Genomic DNA, 24,812 nt, shown 5'->3' with positions numbered 1-24,812 from the left:
GGCGGCTTGGAACGGGCCCTGGGGTAGGGGGGGGCCCCGAAACTGGGTATCTTATGGGAGGAAGGGAGGAAGTGAGTGAAGTGTGGAAGGGGGGGAGGGGGGACGTGAGGCCGGCGGACGAGGTGCTCCTATGACACAGTATGTACGGGTTGGTGGTAGGTGTATGCGGTGTGCTTTAAGGCTCCCCAGGGGGAGGGAGGGGGGAGGGGGTGGGTGGTCGGGTTGCCATTTAACGCCCAGCCGGGGGACCGGGCCTGCACACGCCTTCGCCGCTGGGTATGTTGTCTTTCCTACGGGTTGTTTGTGTCCTCCGTTGACCCGGGGGGGGTCGCCGGGGGGTGGGCTGTGACGTGTCTGGGGTGTCCCCTGTTATGTCTGCTTGCTTAAACTGGATGAGGAGTTGTGCCCACTCCATGGATATCGGGTGTTTGCGGGTGCCCTTCGCCTCCTCCTCTCGTAGCAGTTCCTCCTCCGCTGCTCCCCACTTGAGTACCGCGCCCACCCACGCCGGGCCAGACGGCCCCTCTGGGGCCCTCCAATGCATTGCGATGTTTCTCTTCGCGAGGAGATGGGCCAAGGAGGTGAATTTCCGCTGTACCTTCGCGGATTTCCTCTTCGGGGCGATCCCCAGTGCACATTCCTCCCATGTGGGGGTGGACTGGAGTTCGGTCGCGGCTCGAACGGCTCGGTGTACTCCGCCCCAGAAACGTTGTACGGCGGGGCAGACCCAAAACATATGTTTGAAGTCGGCGTCTACCTGGTGGCAGCGGGGACATTTCAATTGTGTATCGGGGTAAAACCGGTGGAGTTTGGCTGGGGTGAGGTACGCCCGATGTAGGATATTAAATTGAATATTTTTAAAGCGCGCGTTCCTGGCCACTTTTTTCGGTGACTCCAGGGCTTTGCGCCACTCCGCATCATGGAATGCCCTGCCTGCGTCGTCTTCCCACGTCTCCCGTAGTTTGTCCAGGGTGGTGTCTGTGAGCTCCCGGATCGCTTTATAAAGCCAGGTAATGAGATGGCTGCCTGCTCCCATACGCAGCATCGCGTGTAGCACCGGATGTGTCGGGGGTTCCCCATTGCGCGCGCGCCAGAAACGGTCGCCACTCATCAGCAGCTGTCTGTGTGTCAGAAATTGCCCCTGGGGGAGATCTTGCCACTCCATCAATTGCTCAAATGTCCTCAGTTGCCCTTCTTGAAACAACGCCTCCACTTCCGTGATCCCATGATCTGTCCACACCGGGAGGGCCCTCGCGGTGAAGCATCCGCTCTGTCGGGGGAAGCCCACCAGGGGGAGCAGAGGGGAGTATAGTGGCTTGCACGTTGACATGCGATGGACCCTCATCATGCATCTGCGGGCGATGGTGACCTGGAGTGGATGCGTGCGCGTCGGTTTGGAGCCCGGCATGAGCAGTCGGCGGATCTCAGGCATAGGTAGTTTGCCTCTCTCCGTGATCGTCTCCCCCACTTGTCTCTCCGCCATCCAGTGGGACAGCCACTGGAGCTGTGCCGCGAGGAAGTATGATTCAAAGGAGGGCGCCCCCAGGCCCCCGGCCGTCGTGGGGAGGTACAGTGTGCGCAGCGCTACTCGGTGTCGGCCGCCCCCCCATATCAGAGCCGTCAACAGCGAGTCCAGTTCCCGAAAGAAGGACCGCGGCGGGATAATAGGGAGGTTTGTAAAGAAGTAGAGCAGTCTCGGGACCATAATCATTTTTGCCAGAGCGACACGTCCTATGGGAGCTAGTGGCAATGTCTTCCAAAACCCTACCGCCGATCGTAGGCTCGTCAGTGCTCTTCGGTGGTTCCCCTCGAAGAGGTCACCGGGGGAATGATATAGGCGCACCCCTAGGTATCTGGGGGCCGTTCCATCCCATCTCAGCGTCTGATCGCCTAGGGTTATCTCTAGGGGTTCCGTCTGGACGCCCAGAGGGAAGATGGACGATTTCTCCCAGTTGACCCGGAGTCCCGATAGCCCTTCGTACTCCCGAAGTGTCGTCCAGATGGGTGTGAGATCGGCTGTGATGTCGCGGACATATATCAGGAGATCATCCGCATATAGTGACACACAGTGGGTGACGTCCGCTATGGGTATCCCCCATGCCTCCCCCTCCCGTCGCAGTCGTATGGCCAGGGGCTCCATCGCCAGGGCGGAGAGGAGAGAGGGGGCACCCCTGCCTGGTTCCGCGGGTCACTGGGAACGGTGCCGATATAAGTTTGCCAAGTCTCACCCTGGAGGTGAGGCCTCCGTACAGGAGTCGAGTATAGGCTAGCAACGTGGGACCAACACCGATCTGCTGCAAGACCTCGAATAGATACCACCACTGCAGGGTATCAAACGCCTTCTCCAGGTCCAGGACCAGGCATGCTGCTCTGGGAAATCGTCCTTTCGCCTGATCCTGAACGTGGAAAAAACGGCGCAAGTTATGTGAGGTGTTACGCCGGGGAACGAAGCCGCACTGGTCCGTGTGCACCAGTGTGGGAAGGATTTGGCTGTAACGGTCCGCTAAGCATGTAGGGCCTTGATAAGGAGCTTCTTGTCTGCCACCTTGAATTATCATAGAACATATTTTGCACGTTTATCTAATCTTTTATTTCTTCCCTCACCCCCGGTGGAAATGAAATCGCCTTATCAAAAAAACTTTTCACATCAACATTAACCACTTCGAATTCCCTTTTTTCACACAAGCAGTTCTCAATAATGTCACAAGAGAACGAAATTGTAAACAATACTGCGTGACTCACATCCCGAGAAACAATACGTGGGAGCAAGGTTATTTATTTGCAGTCAAATCATTTATTTTGCCCTGTCCTTGTCTGAAAATTCCAAAGTGCAGCATTACTACATTGAATTGGAATCTTAATGTAAAGAATACATTTAAATTTTAGTAGGTTCTATTTTATTGCATATTTCAACAGCATCTCGAAATCCATTTGACCACATCGATCACACTGTGGTCCTTTTTCAGGAAACTGTCTGTGCGAAAACTCTACTGAAACGCGGTTTTGTGAGTATCCCATCCAATTACCCAAATTCGCCAAAGTTAAGATTGCAAGAATCAACGCAAATAATGCCTGCATTGATGGCTTTCCATCGGGCCCCTGAAGCAGCCAGCACCTTCAGATCACTTCTAGTTCATCTTTGGGATAGCTCTCCCAGAAATAGCATCGAGCTGCATACCGGCGATGGAGCACTGCAGAAAGGCAACATGTGCCCTTAGTAAAATGTAAAGCGGTTACGGGACACATTCCAACGCTATAAATGAAAATGAATTAAGAATGGAGGAGAAAACTACGTCTTCAAATTAGAATAACCATATACCTGAACTCTGCGAAAACTTGGAATGAACACAAAATAATAAACACGGGTAAAACTGTATTAAAATAGCATTATTAAAAGGAAGCGTTCAATCGTTACAGAGCAGAACGTGATTTGTATGTCAGTAGTATCGAACAAAAAAACAAATCTATATTGTAAAAGCACAATGGATGTATACTACACATGGCGTTACATCTGCAATGCAAAGTCTACGTTCGAATCGGTCAATCGCAGCTTCCACTGAATGAAAATAAAGCAATATCGAAAACAACCCCACTATGTGAAGAGAAATTAAAATTACACAAAAAAATTCCGGAAAATCAGAAAGCAAACTGAATAGAGCCGAACCTGCCATACAAACGACCAAAGTAAATGCATTAATAATTGAGGGACCCATTTTGCAAAGCGCTGCATGTCGCCGTAAGGTTGCTTCGGGGCACCTAAACAGAATAAAAAAAGGCATGTCCAAATGATTAAGATATAAATCCCGCTTGGACCAAAGCTAAATCCCTTAATAAAATAATAAAAATTTTCACCGACATGAATGAAACCTGGATAAATTGCAACAAGAAATACTCACTGCGCATTATGTCAAAGTATTCAAGCGCAGCCTAGGTGTCTGCAAGGCAAGCAATGTTCTGAACTCTCTTCCTGTTCCCACAATATTCAAATTCTCTCCGACCCTGCCTTTGACACATTTTCCTAGCCACCTGGTTTCGACGGAGACGCTACTCTCTCTATGCAAAACCGGCACGCGCAGGGCTGGCAGCTTTCGCCTATGCGCTGGGGTCCTGTGCTGAAGTTTATGTAACGCATCAGTGCATTCTGCCAAAAAGAGAAATGTATTCAGCCGTGATGAATGTTCCTGTCTAGACCTCGTAAACCAGCTCTACTACTTTCAGAACCGTTTCGAGAAAGACTTGCACATTTATTGCATTTTTATCTTTGCATTCTTAAGAAACAAATGATAGCAGCGGGTCCGTAACACTCAACTATGAAGATGAGGAAATAAGGTATTAAAAGGATCACAATCCACCTAAATTAGCAGTGAAAAGAGTAAGATGATGCTTTTCTGAGGATGGTCCGAAAGGTCACTTCGAAAGGCAGCGCAGCCGAGTGAAGAAAGCAACGCCACATATGTATGTACACAGGTAAAGGGGTAAGGCTGATGAGAGGGGCGTGAGTTTCAATCATTGCTATAACCGCGTGCGAGACACATGACCACCACGTGCCTGTGAGCTCCGCCGGGGCCTCGCTGAAAGAGCTCCAAGCCCGGCTCCTCGCGCAGACACGACACTGCTCTGAGGCGCACTCAGGAGGGCCGCAATGTCTCATTTCCTATTTGCGCCAGTAAGCTGCACCAATCTTAGTCAAGGTAGGTTCAATTTTTACAAAAATAATGGTAAACGACATAATTTACAAGTCATGAAAAAAGTGGATTGGAGGTATTGCAATTAGGGAATTCCGGAGGTTGTAGTTTGAACGACGTAAGCCTAGTTATTCCTCTACATAGCGCTATATACCACCAACCGTCGTCTAGGCACTGTCCCCAAGCATATCCCACGTCGATTATTGAAGTACTGTTTACAAGGTGCGTTTAAAGAAAGGGTGCGTGTGAAGGGAAGTGAGTAAACGGTAACGGGTGGGTGAGGTCTCCTCTCTGTACGATTGCAGCTGGCCGCCGCCGTGATCAAGTTTTAGCGGGGCACCTATGTAAGGTAACCACTAAGCATTTCTAGGTGCTATGGGAGCCTTCGAGGCCCTCACCACATTCTGGAGGGCAGCGTCATCATTTTATGTGACGCCCCGGGAGCGCCAGTCTTCTCATGGACACGCCCGCACGCATCTGGCTTGTTTCCTGGGTCCCCTCTCGCCTCCCGTGTAGATTTCACCCGACACTTACCAGATAACAGTTTGTCGATATAGCACACGGCCATAACCACATCTAAAAGCATCCTTAATGCCACACAGCAACAATGCTTCAGTACTACAGTAATACATTCCTGCTTTTCGACTCATCATTTCTTGACTTACTTTTCTCTGAACCTTCAAGACGTTCCAAAGTTGCCCTCCACTAATTTTCAAATCCTGAACAAGGCCTACCTTCACATCAAGAGGAGCAGCTGAAACAGCCATAGTGTACCCTCCTTGTCCTCAGCGGTAGAACAGATGCACTGAGTGTGGCTTTTCATCACTGTGGAGATGAAAGGCTTGTTGACTCAAACTGCTCTTCCCAAGACTCGTGTCCAATCTCACAATTCTCCGTGGCTCTCCACGGAGTTCAAAGTAATGAAACAACTAAATCGGAGATTAAAGGCCAAGTGGCGTAAAAGTAAGTGCCCTATAATTAAAGCAGAACAGCAGACCTGAGCCAAGACAGGGAGGTACTTAGGAACTGGTAAAATCAAGGAGGGGACATTTAGGTAAACACTGGGCCAGAAGTTCTTCATAAGATACTTTGTCATGACCGAGAAGAGATCCCCGTCCAATCACATTTGTAGGCTTGGAGGGCAGGTGTTGAGGAGCAGTCAGGCTCACAGCGCACCATGGCACACCCCATCACTTACTATTTACCTAAAGGTGTGGAGGGGGCAGTGAGTTGAATTTATGCAGACAACTCAGGGACAAGGTTCTCCGTGGGGTACTCATGGTCCATCTGTTGATTAAGTAGAACGCACAGTTCACTTTTGGTGATACCAAGCACTCATTCCTAACCACGCTTCAACAAAGCAGTTATGCATGTATTAGACTTCTAGTTACTTGGCGCATCGGAGTGGGGTGGGCACAGGAACGGTGCTTGGATGCTTCACGCCCAGCTCAATACATCTCATGGTGACTAGCAGGTGCAGTGAAGAGCAAGGACATTTATCCACCTACTGCTTTCTACCCAGTGAGTAGCAGGACTTAACGATGCTGTAACATGGTTCAACCTGTTAGTCAAGAAGATCCCAAACTCACCTCTGCACATTGAGAAGCCATTGTGGTGATGGCCGGAAGCCCTGCATCTGTCTGGGAGCCAACTGAGAACACTTCACACCTGCGAGTTAGAAAACAGAAGGAGGGAAAGTGCATGCCAAGTCAGCAAGGACAAGGAACAGCCATCAAACCTCGGGAGCATAGTTAACATGGAGTAAGGCTCAGTGGCACTTCACGTGAAGCACATAGAACCGAGCAGGCAACGCCAAACACAAGGAAGTCAAGGACAATGGGCCACTCTGCACAGGTACACAGAACAGCATTTGCAATGCAAAGGTGCCTGCCCACTCTTGAAAACACAACAGTGCACATACATCTATCACCTGGAAAAACACCTGCAACCTGCCACCAAATACACATCTTAATTAGTTCATTCTAAAATTCAACTGGTTTTGTCTTACTTGGTTATGTCACATACAACTTTCTCTTGCGACGGAGACCTTTTGAACAGAAATTCAGTTTTTTCAAATGTGGGCAGAGTTGCAGTTCCCAAATGCCTATTTTGTTCTGAAGTCTGCAATTTAGGTTTCAGCGGAAGAATTTCCAGGGTTAATGCATCTATGTAAAAAAATAAATATATATATATATATATTTTTTAACTTGAATGTGTAGGTCCTAAAAACACAAATGCTTCTCCTGGCACAACCCTTACATTTGCCCCTCTTTGCGGAGCTCAGCAGCAACAGGAATGACAAACCAAGAAGCAAATAAAACGTATAGCAGTGATAGTAATCATGAATGGGGGGCGTACCCACACTAATATTGCATGCAAATGGATCTAATCTAAGGCCATTTCACTCAGTGCATTTAACGACAATTCCAAATATTCGTATTTAGTGCCCATGGTGTGTGCACTTTAAGTTATTTTCTTCTTAAATAGCCACCAGCAAAATCCCACCAAAATGGATTGTCACGTGTTAAATTTGCATACTTCTGCTGCCTTAGCACTCAACAAGCTTAATACCCCGTTTCTGATTGGTTAATATGGATCCTTAAAAAGGTTCCATCCAGACAGTGCAATTTCAAACCTTTCTCTGTACATCGACAACATACACAATGGGATGCGGAAAAAGTTGAAGGCATTGTGCATACAGTTTCCTTTGACGTTTCAGACATTTACCCCAGATGGTAGTCACTTATATCGAAAGAGTTTAAGTTACCTACATCACTAAAGCTATACTGCTAGCAGTCCATACAAGGATTATTTTAAAGTGAGAGATATCCTTTTACCAATGACTTTGCTGCTTCTTCACCCTAACTCATTAATGAAGCAGGACCTAGCCCCCTTTTTTATGCACTGTACCATATCACCTGCAGGTTATTCACTGTGCAGGTATCTCCTACAAGCTGTCAGTGGGGACCTGTTTTGCAGAAGCCACTGGCATCAAGACATCAAGGGAACGGAGGCGGGTGTGACCGGGACGATTGGCCTCAACTTGGAAACTGAAGCCTCCAGATCCCTATCAGAAAAGGAGGTTGGCTAAACAAGGAAATGTAACCTGGAATCGATCTTCAATAGAGTCTAAGGCCGGGAGGATCAAACACACAAACCTGGGATAAGGGAAGTAGCAAGATCATACAAGAGATGTATAGTAACTCGCACGGAAGCCGATGTGGTCATTATCAGTGGTTTATTCAATAACAGCACATGAAGACCGTGGTGCTCCTCAACAGCCAGCGGCAACTGACAAAGCTGCTGAGCTACGAGGACAGCACCAGGACAATAGAACCTCCATACATGAAGGTTCTACATGTCGACAGCACAACTGTACAGGCAAGATTACAACATATCCCCCTACCCTCAACACAGGAGATCGGGTAATCTTGTTAGGGTTTTCAAAATAAAAGAAAGAATAAAAAGCAGGAGAGCGAATAAAGCAAATGCATGACCTGTAAGGAAAAGAAAATAGCAAACAAGAATATAGCAATGAAATGTAATGCAAGAAAAACAAACATGAACCAAAATTGTACGGCGTAAACCGAATAAAGTGTACACACTTGTAAATGAATGTTGTGAAACCACAAAATTAATTAAGCAACAATACAACTCTGCTTAGTATACTTTCACCATTGGTACATGAAAACAATGAGGACAGTAAAGAATGGAGTACTCCACCATAAAATCTTTCAAGTAATCTGGAGGCCTCCTAACTCGCAGAGGTCTCTGACAATATTAAGTATTTTGACGACAAGGTACATCCTGATCACCAACATTGATGCTCCGATAATTTTCCAAATTATCACCATTCTGTCCAGCAACTCTCAAACTTTCACTCACGTGAGGATTACTTAACAACTGCACAGAAAAAAGAAGGTGCACTCTAATAGTAGGATAACTGGTGATCCTGCGTTAACATGTAACCAGCACAAGCACCTCCCTCTTCACTCCTCCTGGGTGACTTGTCACTTGAACAATATTTAGCCACCCTAAGCAAATTCCATCTTTCCCCATTGACCAACACCACATGCCACTGATAAACCTCCTCAACTTGAAAAGGACTACAAAACTTCCTCAAACTACTCTGCAAACATCCAGACCTCGCTTTAACCCAATCCCCTCTGTGAATGCTCGACAGACTCTTACAATCGCCAGGAACACTGGGTGAAACCCTCTTGCTACTGATGTTCTTTCCTTTCCCCTCAACCAACTCTCCTATCCAAGATGATATTAGCTTGTTTGAAGGTTTTCTCCCTCTCATGTCAACAAAACACACCACATTGGTAGAAGCATTCTCAGTGGTGTGATAAGCCCATTCCAAGTCACAAATGGCTTCCTCGACTTCTAAGTTATTGGATAAAGCCAACTCAATTGCACCCATAACCATGCGGTTTGGTCTCTCCATGATTCCATTGGATTGTGGATTATAAAGCACAGTACAAGAGTGGTTGATTTCATAGAAGCACAAGAGCTGTCTCATCTCTCCTGAAGTCAACTGTGTACCACTGTCTGTTACAAGTGCAGCCAGATAGTCATCCTCTTAAAATATTTCACGTAAAACCTTTATAGTAACTCTGATCGTAACTAACACACAATCAGCCACCTTGAATGAACATCCATTTGAACAATACTAAATCTCTTGTTATGCTCGACTCCGGCCATGGGACCAATGAAATCGAGACACGCTATGCCGCACCTTTCCAGAATCATGAGTTGAACCTGTTACAACTTGTGTTTAAACCGAGGCAGAGCAGGCGTAGTGCCGCTATGCGGAGTTCCATGGAGTTGGAAAACTACTCCATGGAGCTCCGCTTCGCTCCCTCCCAAAGTCAAAATGTAAGAAAAAAGGCACTTAACTGCTGTGGCTTCCTCCTCCTCCTCATGGCCGCTCTCCTTACTCTTCCTTGCCATTCTTTTTCTCTGATAACCCCTACGTTGTGTGTCTTGCACGTGCGCATGTGCAAGACGTACAATGTAAGGGTTATCAGAGAAAAAGAACAGTGAGGACGCGGAAGGAGGCAGCCACGGCAGGTAACTGCCTTTTTTCGTACTTTATAATTACTTTGGGAGGGTGGCGGGGCTGGCTAACTACGCTCCGCCACCAAGTCACAGTTTTGTCTAAACTCCACGTTCGCAACGGAACGCAGAGTGTGCAAAACTATGTAAAATCTGCTGGCTCAGCGTAGTTACCCGCCCAGGCTTACTTGTGTTCCCACCTTCATTATCGTCTCACACTCACTGCATTCACTACACCTTTCAACCCAGTCAGCTGTCTCACTATTCATTCATGGCCACCAAAATTCGCAGCTCAATCTCTTCTTTATTACTGTCTGCCCCAAGTGTCCTTCATGGGCTATGTCAAATAATCTCCTGCGGATGCCAAATGGAGAGACAATTTTATCTCCCTGCATAACAATTTGATCAGCAACTGTCAACAATTCATCCAATACCACATTAAATGGCCTCACAGTGTTGGGCAAAGTGCTCCACCTTCTCCCACCTTTGAGAATGAGATTTACCAGTTTTCAAAACCTCACCCTGCTCCATGGCAACCACCCAGTCGTCTTTACAGACTGCGCCACTACTCAACCGGACCACATCTTCGGCAATGGCAATGGCCCCTTCAGTTGCACACTTAGTTACTCCTACCTCATCCACATTCTTGCAATCCAAGGGCAAATGTGACAATCTGCTTGCACATTCCGCCAGCCCGGTATGAATTCCACCTGAAAATTTTATTCCTGCAATCTGCATGCCAACCGAGCCAATCTGACAGACCCTTTTTCCTCCACCTGGTGACAACATTTTTAACAGAGGCTTGTGAAAAGTGCAAAGAATAATTCTGCGTCCTCACACATATGTTCTAAAATATTTTACACCCCAAGCCCGTGCTAAGGCCTCCTCCTCTATAACGGAGTAGTGTCACTCAACAGCAGTCAGGGTGCGTGACACAAAAGACAGTTTTCTCAAATAAACCCACATTTTGAGCCAATACTGCTTCAATGCCAGTGTCACTTGCATCCATCATCACAATAGTGTTACTATTAACATTGAATGGTACAAGAATGCCTGCACCACAAGTCTCCTCTTTTATTAACTCAAAACACTTCTGTTGCCCTGTCCCCATCAAAAGTTTGCACCTTTCCTCACTAGCACTTTAAATAGTTCGGGTTTACTTGCAAAATGTTTTTACAAACTTCAAGTAAGGCTTGATTAGACCTAGAAATAAACACAACTGGTCTTTTTTACGAGGGACTGGAGCCAATCTTATTGAGGCAAGTAAATCTTTTTTGGGTTTCATGCCTTCAAAAGAAATAGTGTGGCCCAAATGTTCCACCTCAGTAACCAAGAATGCACATTTCTCCCTGCGTAGTGTTAGTTCAGACTCCAACAGCCTTGCACAAGTGTTTCTTTTAAAGCCACATTGTGAGTGCTTACACTATCACCAACAACTAAGATGTCATCCTGGAAATGGATGACATTCTTTAAACCTTTGAAAACGTCTGACATCATTCTTTGAAAAACACTTGCAGCTGAGGATAGCGCAAATGGCATCCTGGTAAACTGAAAAGTGCCTTCCATTGTAATGAATGCTGTTAAGTGTTTAGAAGAATCATGTAATCAAATTCAGTGATACCCATACTGGAGATCCAATTTGGAAAAGTATTTTCCACCTTTCAACAGTAAAACCAGCTCATTTATGTTAGGTAATGGAAATGTATCGGAAACTATGTTCTGATTCAAACTTCTCAAATCAACACAGAAGCATAATTTGCCATCAGCCTTCTCAGTGATGATTATGGCAGAAATCCAAGTTGACGTTTCAACTTGTTCGATGACACCATTACCCAACATTTTATCCAACATTTTCCTTACTTCATCTCTCACCAGGATTGGGACCCTCCTATCCTTATGCTGAACTGGTATAGCCCCTGGTGTGACTTCTATTTTATGTACGCACCCTTCCAAGTTTCCTAGCTCTTCCCTGAGCACCTTCTTAGCCCCCTCTAGAATGTCCTTCACAGTCAAGTCGTCTACTACCATTACTTGTTCTGCAGCGTGGGGATCGATCTCAATGTGCAGATCATACTAGTTCTACCAACCCAAGATAGGAGGCCCTGACTCAGCTATGTAAACTTTTCCTTTGACTGATCTGTTTTTGAAACTAATATCAGTTCAGTTCAGAAAAACGTTATTTCGGTTAAGACCATAAACGTATATATACAGTACAATACATTTAATTAGAGGATAAAATAATTAAAGAAAAAAGAATCCATACATCTAACAAAAAGGCTAGTGCAATCACCTTGATATTTCATAAAACAGTCTGCAATGACACGTGTCCAGATCCATTGGCCTCATTAAAGTGCATGTGCAAACTATGTGCAATTACAAACGGCAATGAACGAGAGAGGCAAACCAAGTACAACTACTCAATTGTGACTATGAAAGTACAATTGGTTTTAGACAGGGTTAAGATGCTTTGTTGGGGTCGTAGAATGGTAAATCCAGGGAGGTTGTATCACAAGCCACCTAAGGGATAAAAAGTTATACATGCAAGGAATGAGTAAAAGCTTAGTGCATCAATAAAATTAGGATGAGATACATAAAAGGCTTTAAAATTTAGATGAAACTATTAACAGATGGGGACATTATGTGCACTTGCGGCTTTGATAACAGATTTAAAAAGAGTCCAACGCCTACGCCACATTTAAATTAGGAATCGGGACACAGCGAAAACAATGGGCGTGCGGGTGTCAGTCTTCAGGACTCTGAATGCCTCACTACAGTGCTCGAACCCTCGATTCCTGCACAGCTGGATAAGCCAAAGCTGCCTTACTAGTTTGTAGCCACGGCAAAAAAAGAAAACATGGAGCTCTGACTCTTCCTCACAGTTGCAGGCAGGGCACCCTCGCAAGGTTGTCTTTGACCATTTACAGAAAAAAGCACGTAGCTGAAGGGTACCATGTCTAAACTGGAAATATAAATTCCTTTCCAAGTGTGGTTGGATATCATCCAGGAAGGGCTCAATTCCGTATTAATCTTTCGTTAGCAAAAATTGGGCGGTCAGATGTCCAAAGGTTGAGCTCCCTCGGATAGCTGCAAATTTGGACATTAGATAGGTTTTTACTAATTCGGAGCATGAGATTGCGAAACCCGCTTCCTCTGGGTTACTTCAAAGACTAGGCTTCCCTAACCTACTGCATTCATCCTGGATGTTTGTAAACCAGGGGATTTTATCTACACCCAGAAGACTCAATAGCTTTTAATTCTGATCGGTAGTCTGCCAGATCCGGAGTCATTCACAGTCTACGCCAAAAGGTTAGGGGTCTGAGACCAATCTCATCCCCAATTGGTCTGATTCCTAGATCCAGTTGTAGGGGGATTAGGGGGTGCTTAAGGGGAGACCCAGGATCTGCCTCATATAGCGGTTCTCTACTTTACTCACATTGCTACAATATCAATGACCCCATAATTCCACCCGTACATTGTCCCAGCCCTGGCTTGCACCTTATAAATCTCTGTTATAGGCCCAGTGGGTTTAGCTGAGGAGTTTGAATACCCCAGTAGTCTGGGCTAACTTAAGCTTGGCATTGGCTATTTGTGGCCCCCACTCCATATTTTCTGTCAGGGTGACACCCAAATATTCAAATATCGACACCCTCCCCACCATAGTGCCATCTAGACAAGGATTCGAGCGCAGTGTCTTGGCTGGGTTGAAGACCATAAACTTGGTCTTCTGGGTGTTAATCTCCAGCCCCCTGTTGTTACAGAAGGTGACAAAACTATCTAGAACCCTCTGGATTCCCATAGGCAATTTTGAAATTAAAAGGCTGTCATCCGCAAACATCATTGCTGGGACCTTTGTACCTGCTAGCTTAGGGGCATCGTTGTCTTTAACCTCAGTGAGTTGGGCAACCAATGCATTGACAAAGAGGCAAAACAGGGTAGGTGCGAGCACGCACCCCTGCCTTACTCCTCTGTCAACTGAAAATCAGGAAGTTGGGCAAAAGTTTCTTCATGCAATCTAATGAGCGTACTCAGAAGATGGCAGGGGATCCCCATGTCTCTAAGTACCCCCCATAACTCAACTCTGGGCACCAGATCAAAAGCTGTCTTCAAATCCACAAATATGAAATAGAGGCTGCCACCCTCCATTCTCACCGTTTTCCAAAATATGAGTTGGAGTCTATATATTTGGTCAATGAAGGAAGTGTTCTTTCTGAATCAGGCTTGATATGGGCTCAATATTTCATGATCTTCCATCCACCCCTGGAGGCGATCCAGTAGTATTCGTGCAAACAGTTTTTGTGTGGAATTGATCAAGCTGATCGGTCTATAGTTTGCAGGCAGGAGTGGTGAGCCCTTTTTAAAAACTGGGACAATTTCTGCCCCTGCCCAGGTTTCGGGGATTGGCATACCTTTCATTATAGCATTGAAAAGAACCCATAGGTAAGGTCCCCATATTTTTGGTTCTTGCCAGAAAAGATAACCCGGAAGCTTAGCCAGTCTCGGTGCTTTGCCAGAGGGAAGCTTGTTTATTGCATTTAGAACTTCGAGCAGGGTGATCTCGGTGGCTTCTTCGTGATTGGCCCTTGGTGGAGTCATAGGTGCATCATCACAAAGGCCGAGTGGTTCCTTCATGATGTATAGAGCCTGGAAGTGTGCTTCCCATGATTCTGCTGCTATGCTTGGTTCTATTGCTGAGTTACCTTCACTGCTGCCCATGCTAACTATGGACCAAAATTCCCTCATGTCTTTGTTGGACAGGGCGGTTTTTAGAGCATCCCATCTATTCAATTCCCAGGTCTGTTTTGCTATTCGGGTGGTTTCTTTATACAACACCCGTATGTGTTTGGCTAGTGGTTTGTCTTTAGCATTAATGGCCTCTAAAAAAGCCTGTTTAGTCTTCCGATAATTATCATTAAATCAGGAGCGAGTGACACGTTTTTTCAACTTGGAATGTGTCTTTGGGAAAAATATCTCAGCCAGTTTAGATACCAGGCCTGCATGCAAATCTGCAACTTTGTTGATAGATACTGGGTTACCCGCCACTGCAGCTGCTTCTCCCATTTCTAATAAGACTGGGGCAATTACTGTGTAAAATGCAGTCAGCTTTTCAGGTGACTGCTGAATTACCCCCATTTTATTCTTCTCTATTATTGGTGAGTATTAAACTATTATCAGGTGGGGTGCAGCTGTGCAAGGCAATTCGAAGGTCTGGCATCTTCAATTCCATGGACAAAGCATTGTGATCGCTATAATGCTGCTGATGTATAGCGAAGTCAAGAATCCTGTGCCACATACTAGTCTCCATGAGAATGTAATCCAGGAGAGAGGGCTTGGAGGGAGAGTAGGAATGAAAAGATCCAATTTATCGAAAGTTGGGGATTCCTTGTTTAGACCTGTAGGTCAGGAGTAGATGTTAATGAAAGCCAGGTTTAGCTTGGTGGGGAAACTAAGTGCTACACATTGGGTATCATGGGATGATGTGCAACCCAGGTGTGAGTCAACCCAGATACTTAGACCCCCTGACGGTCTGCCCCTGCCCTTGAGATGGCTTGAATGCTAAATGATGCAAATCCCACCCTTTCAGGGTCTTCCCGTGCCCATGCTTCCTGGAACATGCAGATATCAAATTGGTCCACAAAAAGCCCCCAGTCAGAGCAAGATAATTTGCTTTTAAGGCCAGCAACGCTCCAAGATAGGACCCTCAGCTTGCTCCCTGTATTATGCTTATCAATGGAAATGTCGAGAGCGTGGATGCCAAGGGTTTGAGTACCCCCTATTAAGGCCGGAGGGGGGTTACCACGTGTGCTAATGTGCTGTTCAGCTCTCGTGTCGCTGATGTTTAGGGGGTCAAGGATTGTGGAGGCTAGTGGTCCTGGGAGCTCTTCCCGTGGCCCTACTACACCTCCGGTCACCTGCTGTGTTAATATATCCAAATCCATTGTGTTTATCCCAGGGATGGCGGATTGGCTTGGTTGGCCACAACCAAGCACCTCTAGTACTCCATGGTACCTCGAAGTTCTCATTCCCCGATTTGTTCCCCTGATCACTGTTTTTCAATCCACTTCTTCCAGAACCCCAAATCTGTTTCTACAGAGATGTTATAGGGCAAAGATCTGAGAGGGGGATGCCTAAGGCCAGTGTTCTGATGTTCCTGTGGCCACCTACCAGGATCTAAGATGGTATTGATCCTATCTGGAATAAGGCAGTGTGGGTAGAAATAGTCCAGTGGGAGGATTGCATTTCTGGCTCAATAGCCTGCATACGGTCTGAGGATTTTTAAACTTAATGACCACACAGTCCCCTTGTTTTGTGGGATTTTCCCACCCAACCAACTCTGCGGACCATTCAAATTTCCCCTGCCCTGTCATAGGGGAACTGCCTGTGCCTTGCCAACCAAAACAGGCTTTTGTTCCGGAGATCCAGCGTTGACTCCCTCTGGCAGTTTTTGAGTTCTGGTACTCCTGGAAAAATGGTCACGTAGGGGGATGAGGCTGGGAGTAAGTTTATGGTAGGCTGAATCATTGCTTCTTTCCTGCCCACTGGACTATCTTCCTCCCTCGGCCCTTCTCTACTCCCTCTAAGCCATGTTAAAGTAGTGTTGCTGTTTATGCTCCGCATGGGGCGTAATATGTTGTCCTTCCCTTCCTCACAAATAGCATTCAATGGTGCTGTGTGGGTAGAGTGAACTTTTGCCTGCTGAGCACCTAGTCTAAGTGTGGGCATCTGGGGGGGTTATATCTCTCGAGTTGGTGTGGTCGTTGGGCCGTCTAGGGCCTTATAGACGTGTGGATTCTTTGTTCCTTAGCATTCCTGGCTTATCTGCGGGTGTCAAACTAGGAGCGTCTACCTGACAGCTGAAATCAATCCCCCTCAATGTAGTTTGTGTGATATTAGTAGATACGTGTGCTTGCCTAGTATCCCCCAGTGTTGCCAAATTGTGTATACGATCAGCTAGAGGGGCAACTTCATCCTTAACAATAACTCTAAATTGGGTCGGTAGATCGGCTAAAAGGTTCTGCACCCTGGCTGGATAGACCAGATCTGTTTGAGTGGTAACAATACATTCTCTGAATGCTTCAGGAATATCCACAGGCTCTATGTTTATTACAGGCCCCCCCTTTAACTTTCTTACTTTTGGGTGCCCCCCCCCCACTACTTGCTTACGCTTCCTATTCCTGCATGTACTAGGAGCAGCACCCCCCATCCAGGTTACAATTTGTGGAGCAGCTTCTAATCTTGGAGATGGTGAGGGCACATGTACTCCAGGTGTATGGGATAGGGTAGGGGCTTTGGGAGTAGATGGATCTAGTATCGGTAGACAAAGATCTGAGGTTAATGATAAACGCTTTTCAGTGAGTTCCATTTCTGATGTTACTACACCTATAGCCCTCTGCAGCATTCTATCAATTGAAGTTGGGGGCAATAAGGTGGAGGGGGTTGCTTGGGGATGGAGCTCTTTAACAGTGCAGGTGTGCTTCTTCATTATTGAACCTTAGCTGACCCACAGTGCAACCACTCAACTGGAAACCACAGAACAGGCACTTGGGATTAATATAATCCACAAGCCAGAGAGCATGCAGAGAGTGTAATTAATGGATAGAGTGGGAGGAAGACTTCAACTTTTGTCCATACAAATCAGGCTAGCCTTGTTCTCTGCCCCTCTGAATCCTTGCTCGAGAGAATTAAAAAAAACAAGCCGAGCTAAAAGCAGTCGGGGTAAAATTGTCAAAAAGGGGTGCAAAAGCAGCCCAGTCCACAGCAATGGGGGAGTGACAAACAGAAGGCACTCTCTCCTGATCCCCCCTGCCAATGCTCTTCCCCGTAATCCTCCTTGGGCTCCACTGCAATTGGACCAGGGGGAAGCGAGTAACTGCACAAGGTTCAGCACCGAGCAGACAGTGTAAAGAATTAATGGACCAGCAAATTCTCACTCCAGACCTACACTTGAGTGAAAGTTCTTGTAACCTCATGATAAATTTGTCTATAGATTTTCTTACTGTGAGGTTGGGTGTAAAATATAAACCTTCACATTACTACATTCAACTCTTTTGCAAATCTCCTCTCCACTCTCTTATGTGCCTCCTCAAAAACATACCCGATCGGTTGTCCACTATCCTCAACAGCTGCCGGGTGCTACTTAAATACATGTTGACCCTCTGTCCCCAGACTAGTAAGCAGAGTCGCTCTTTTCCTACTCGAGCTAAAATATTGTGTATCCAAGGCTTCCAAATAGTTCCCAAAGATATCCACTCATTCAATGGATGGAGTACCAGGTTGTGGTAAAACATGTGGTGGTGCAGAAACTGCTGTGACATCCAATGCTGTGACATCCCTGTCAATAATATATATACAAGAGGCACACAGCAGTGACAGCTAGATGTGAATTATGATGAGAATGACTAGTAGGTTACCATAAAAACTGAATGGCAACACTACACTGCCACGGATTTCTGTTCAAATAAAGCTTGCAAAGTAAAGGAAAATAAAATTTAAAAAAACAAGATCCTGGAAAATGCACTTTCCCTTTAAGATGCTGATGTCTACCAGAGCAAGCTCACGTGCACTCTAGAAATTAAATTTCAGTGAAGCTCCTTCAGAGATCGTAGCTCGACCCACAGTGGGCATGTCACAGCGCTGCTACTGCCATTGGGCTGAATGGCTGCACCACACAGCGCCTTCCCTCAATGCGCAGGTAGGGCGCTGAAGTATTCCTCATCCGTTACTGCACTGAACAGCTGTATTTGCTCTCACAGCATGTCACTTCCCAACTGCTGCACAACACTGAGCAGCTGGTGATTGTCTCTCGCTGAATAGTAGGCCCCAAATCGAACCTTCTTCCCAGGCCGTACTGCTAAACTACTGATCAAGGCTCAGCCCTTCTTTGGACTCGAAGCTCGCCTGGTGTTTACTCCGTGCTGGCAACAGTGCTCACCACACGTTACTCGCACCGCAGAGGTCAGGCACATCAACAGTGATTACCCCTTAGCAGTGGCGTAGCTAGGGGGGGGCGGTGGGGGCGGACCGCCCCAGGCGGCAATATTTGGGGGCGTCGGCCACGCGGCACTGGTGGCCCGTTGCGACGGCCTTTATAATTTATTTGGGGGCACTCACTAAGTCAGTGTCCCCAAATAAATTATAAAGGCCGCCGCAACGGGCCACCAGTACCGCGCAGTGCGTGCGCGGCCCCAGTTTTTGAAGTGCAGGCGCACGGTCGCAACTGCTGCGGACGTCACTTCCTGCTGCCCGGGAGTTTAGAGGAAGGTGCGCGCCTCCGTGGGCCGTTTTGCTGGTGGTGCCGCAAATTGAATGATGGCGTGCGCTGGCATTCACAACGCTGCTGGAATCTATCGATGTCTACAAAAAGGCAAGTAATGAATCCACATTTAATAAAATGTTTTGGTATTCTAGGGCTATGGGTGAATTCTCTTCCTTAATTACTTTAATTGTCACCTCTTGTTACTCATACAGATTGTGCAGCCTAGTTGTGCCCAATTGTTAAGAATGTATGCTTTTCATGCGGTAAAAAGTATTGCCAAATCAAAGCACAGGAAATTAGTATTATGCAGTATTTATTAAAAATCCCGAAAGAGTACATGCCTACCAAAATGTTAAGCAGAGGGTTTCCTGTGTTTAGGAAAGACAACACAATTTTTAATTAATATATGTGGAATAGAAACTAAAGTCTATCGAAGCCACTGCTTTCTTTGATAATATTCACTTACAATTATTTTAAATTGATCGAAAGAAATGTTATGTTACTTACTTTTGACATGGTATATAAGATAAGTTAATTTGTACGAAATGTTGAATCGCTCTACTGATAAGTTGTGCTCAACGAGACTATCATACATTAAAAGCCTAGTTTCCAACACAATAAATAATTTTATATACATATGGAAGTTTTAAGAGTGTCCATACAAACGTTTAAAGCCCCGATCTGTTTATATAATTTACACGTGCCTTTTTTAAATAAACAAGGATCGTCCCTTACTTTTAATAGTGGTGGAGCAAACTGTGAAGCATAAACATCTTAAGTCCTCACACAACACTTTGCTTCTTTCATTAATGGATTTTGTTTCATAAACTCTGCTTTCCTGCCTTTGCATCAACACATTTCGACTACATTCAATTCAATGTATTGGCTTATTTGGATAGCAAGATGCATAAACCTACCCATTTCCATGAGAATTTATCATACTAGAAAACATTGGAAAAAAAATACATAAAAAGAAAAATACCAAAAATAATGTAATAATATGTATTCCGTGTGCATAAGCTGTTACCTTAACTAGTATTCTCGGGCAGCGGCGTAGTTGGGAGGGGTGGTGGGGGCGGACCGTCCCAGGCGGCATATTTGGGGGTGGCAGCAACGCGGCACTGGTGGCCCGTTGCGACGGCCTTTATAATTTATTTGGGGACACTCACTAAGTCAGTGTCCCCAAATTAATTATAAAGGCCGCCGCAACGGGCCACCAGTGCCGCGCCCCAGTTTTTGAAGTGCAGGCGCACGGTCGCAACTGCTGCGGACGTCACTTCCTGCTGCCCGGGAGTTTAGAGGAAGGTGCGCGCCTCCGTGGGCCGTTTTGCTGGTGGTGCCGCAAATTGAATGATGGCGTGCGCTGGCATTCACAACGCTGCTGGAATCTATCGATGTCTACAAAAAGGCAAGTAATTAATCCACATTTAATAAAATGTTTTGGTATTCTAGGGCTATGGGTGAATTCTCTTCCTTAATTACTTCAATTGTCACCTCTTGTTACTCATACAGATTGTGCAGCCTAGTTGTGCCCAATTGTTAAGAATGTATGCTTTTCATGCGGTAAAAAGTATTGCCAAATCAAAACAATCTGAAAATATTTTTTTATAATTCTCTTGCTTTTTTTTCATATTCACTTTTGAGCCCCACACTTACGGTTGAGATAGCTAGCCAGTCATACTATTGCATGAAGTTGGCACATACTGTTAAGAAACTGTTTGAGCGTGGGCTTGGTAAGCCATCAATCATTTCTTAGCCTCGAGCCTTTGACTGAACGACCTTCTATTCTAGGCTGTCAGACTGAAAAGTACCTAACAAATGTTTCTGTGTATACAAATATTTTTACAAAGTATAGCACCAATAAATTACATCATATGTTTACCATTTTAAGTGACAGAAGCACAAGAGGGGTGTGGGGTGTTAAACCATGACGGAAGCAGGACAGGGAAGCAAGCCTGAGAAGAGCTTCCAGTTGAGTGCTTAGAATGTGAACGACTGTGCAAGCTGTCTGATATTGCCTTTCAAGCCAAGGATGTGCAACCTGTCAGCTGCTTACACCCCCGAAAGACTGCACTGCCTGCCTGGCCTTTCAGGACAGTCCAGTGCCTCGAGTGATAGCAGGGCGCTGTTAATGTAAGAAAGGCACAGTCCGGTCTCATCAGTTCCGTTATCCTGCCAATGGTGTTGAAAATAGCTGTTGGAGCGTGTTTTGTTTCTGACTTCAGCTACTTCACAGCATAATAGGTTGTGTAGATTTCTGTATTAAGTTATGCCTTCTTTCTTGCAGTCTTTCCTTTTTCCTTTCTGGCTTTCATTCTTTCTTGCTTTCTTTCTTCCTTTTTTGAACCTTCGTTCTTTCTTTCCATTTTGCTTTCTTTTTTCTTTTTTTCCTTCCTTCTTTTTTCTTGCCTTTGTTATTTCTTTGTTTCCATCTTTCTTTCTTTCCTATCTCCTACCTTTGGTCTTTTCTTCTTTCTTTCCTTCCTTCCTTCTTGCCTCATTTCTTTCCTTCCTTCCACCCTCCCTTCTTCCTTTCTTTCCTTCTGTCCTGCCCAATCCACCCAACAAATAAACTGGGAAAACCCAGCAGATGCTCTGGTTTGGCTCTACGAGCCCTGTAATGAGCAGAGCTATCAAAATATTTCCAAGTGTGCAGAATCCCTTCAATGTTCTTCTAACATCTTCGAACAAAGGTTGATGAAGTGCCCAAAAACTAGGTGTAAAATGCTTTATTAAAAACAAGCACTGGTAAAACCATGAGGTCTGTAGCTGGCTACAAGCTTTTGACTTTATCAGTACTGGCCAACCCCTACCATAGATACCCTGGCTGCTGGAGTACAGGAGGCTGAGTGAGGTAAGAGCTAAACGGTTTTCAGAGGGGAGGAAAGGATCTTTAGAGAGTGGCAGAGAGTTCACAGACAAGTCCTATAAAACAAGCATTTGCAATGCAATAGGTCTCGCATTTACGCGAGTTTGAGCTATTGACATTGCAAATAACAAAGCCTTTTATTTATGTTTTAGTTTTTAAAACAGAAATAAAAGGTATTGTCATTTATAATGTCAATAGCTTAAACTCGCGTAAATGCGAGACCTATTACATTGCAAATGCTTGTTTATATAATTTAGCATAAACTGAAGCCATTTTGTGTTGAGTCTGAAGCAGAACTAGTTTGGCCTCTGGAGCAGAAAAGAATGGTTGCCTAAGTGCGTATTCACAATAGGCAACAGATTTCATATAAATATCAATCAATAGCAGTATGTTGATGTGCATTTGCGCTTGTGATGTGTACATATGTATGTGTATAAGTAAAGAGAAATGGTATTTAGGTATATATCTATGGGCATCTATGTTAATGGAACAATATATAGATCTATGCTATGACAGTGAAAATTAATGTGGCTACATTAAATATGCTACTGGGGAGAATGTATACTAATACATGTATGCCCTTCTCTCCCTCCCATTTTATACCACAACAAATGTCAGATTTGATGTTATTGCCATAGAGCAACCCATCTAATGTGGAAAAGACACTCTTCTTCCTCAGAGATTATTTGCTACTATGTCTTTAGAGTTTACTATCTCTGCTGATGCTCACAAGGCCTATTCAGTGTGCCTGCATCTCACTGTTCGGATTTAATTCACGATCTCCTCTTACATTTTTATTATATATAAATGTATTTGTTTATAACTACTAAACAAGCCATACATAAAGTATGCAAAGGGTAACGTGTTATGTACTACCAATGTTGAGTTAGGAAATAGTCCTCATGACACACCTGAGGCTTTGCTTCTTGTAAATCACTTTCCCTCCAATCCAGAGCATTGCTGACAAATAATAGATTACCCTTTGCCCATAGATAGATCGATAGTTAGTTAGATAGATATATTGCGTTTATTCGTTGTTTTCTTTCCTGCAATTGAAAAGCTTTCTATTAATTAATCGATACAGAAGCTAAAATGTAGCCAGTTAATTGGGGGGGCCATGATATTTGGTCATTTAATGTCAGCTGTAGAGGATGGATCCCTGAACAGTGTCATGTATGTGCGTGTTTGCATTGTGCTGAGGGGATTACCAGGTATTCGTTCACGCAGCTCTCTGATGGATGTCACATGCAGTTTTTCTGAGTCCCCAGATAGATCATGCAGTCTGTGTTTTCTCCTTTGTACTGCCGGTCACCGGTGTATTCAACTGTGTAGCCATGGACCGTGTCATGTACGTGCATGTAACTTGCATGATCGAGGTCACTATTAGCAGCGATACTACGTGTCTCTCGGACCTCTTTCAAGTGCTCACCGTCCTTCTTCCCAATCACCCCCCCCCTGCCCCCAGGGGCGGCAATCTGAGGGATAGCCCCGGGCGCCACAAGCTCTAGCTACGCCTCTGCCCCTTAGGTTCCACGTACACGGACTTAACTGCAAATCCCACCGACGCGAAGGCCCTCCACCACGTTTCATGAGCTTAATGCCTGCTTGGTTACAAACCATCACCAAAATATTTAGCAACTCGGAAGGAGGCTGAGGTGGTCATTAAACAGTGGTTAATTCCATAACAGCACATGAAGAATGTAGAGCTCCTTTCAACAGCCAGCGGCAACTGGCAAAGCTGCTGAGCTGCGAGGACAGCATCGTGACAACAGAAGGTTCTACATGTCGACATCACAACTGTACAGGCAAGATTACAACAAGATGGGATCTTTCACAAACGCGAGTCTCCAAAACACAAACAGCAAAAAAGAGACCATGAACTTCATTTAGTCTGATCCTTTACCTTCCAGCTCTACTCATCCCTCAGTTCTATCTTCGCTCTTGAGCTATGACTACCCCACAAAGCCTGCCCCAGCCCTCTATGAAGTTCATCATGGTGTCCATTATTACAAGAGTTAAGCTGCCATCATGACAAGACTAAGTAGATGCAACACAAACTGGCAAGCTGTAAGTATTCAGGGTGAAATGAACAGGTGTCACTTCACTAACAGTACTACAGGAAAAAGGACAAACTTAGAGAACTATAGTAATCCAGAGATGGGGGTGCCAAACATGTACCACCCAGTGGCGCAATGAAACTTGATCACCCCCCCCTGGGAAAGTACATGGAGGGGTTCCGCCCACGCTATGGACCTAGTCAGTGACTCTCAGGCCAGGGACCCACCATGCACAGTTCCGGAGGGGGCTCCCCAACACTACGGGCGCTGCAGGGCAATGGTAACGGTCAGACTGGGAACCTAAAGCAGCCCTGGCAATTTGGCGGACCAGTCCCGAAGGATGGGGTTATAGGGATTGTGGGGATGCGCAAGTGTGAACAGTTGCTTTTGTTATTGGGGACCAATATTGCAGTGCTGCTGCAAAACCAGCCGCCAGTAAAAAAAAAAACACCCCACACTGCTGAAAAACCAGCCCCACCCTCCCGGGATGCCCACTTCGACCCAGGCTATTGTTACGCCACTGGTAGCTCCTGCAGCAGTTGTGCTGCAACAGTCACCATTCTATTCATATTTAAATTAACCCAGCCCCCTACTCACACAACCCCACCCTATGTAAATTCAATCCATCTTCCTATCCTGAAGCTGAGCTCCGACATTGAGAGTTGACACTGCACTGACAAAGGTTCTGTGAGAATAATTCAGCAGCACAGCCTCCCTTTCCCGTACAGGTCTGCAGAGACATGCCGCCGACAGGGGAAATGGTGGCTGATGGCACAAAAGTGCCCCCCTACATTTCCCGGTGTGTAAAGAGCACAGGAAACAAAGGGGTCTAGCCAGAAAAAAAACACAGACTTTGGAACCTAGTGCTTCACTTTTCTGGTGTCAGA

At 45.7% G+C, this 24,812-nt stretch overlaps 1 protein-coding gene across 7 annotated transcripts in view; it reads right to left on the bottom strand.

The window, feature by feature from the left end:
• The window catches only part of IRAG2 (inositol 1,4,5-triphosphate receptor associated 2), a 1,211,571-nt gene that overhangs the window by 372,867 nt on the left and 813,892 nt on the right, over positions 1–24,812 (bottom strand). For all 7 annotated transcript variants that reach the window (XM_085652757.1, XM_085652760.1, XM_085652761.1 and 4 more), the window contains 2 exons: positions 6,694–6,850; positions 6,275–6,353 (listed from right to left, as the gene is read on the bottom strand). In XM_085652757.1, the coding sequence (XP_085508883.1) occupies positions 6,275–6,353; positions 6,694–6,850 (236 nt within the window). The remainder of the gene's footprint in view (positions 1–6,274; positions 6,354–6,693; positions 6,851–24,812) is intronic.

This window comes from Triturus cristatus, chromosome 4_1 (genome assembly GCF_964204655.1).
Source record: "Triturus cristatus chromosome 4_1, aTriCri1.1, whole genome shotgun sequence".
In the NCBI taxonomy this organism is placed as follows: domain Eukaryota; kingdom Metazoa; phylum Chordata; class Amphibia; order Caudata; family Salamandridae; genus Triturus; species Triturus cristatus.
This window is presented reverse-complemented; position numbering and strand designations above follow the sequence as displayed.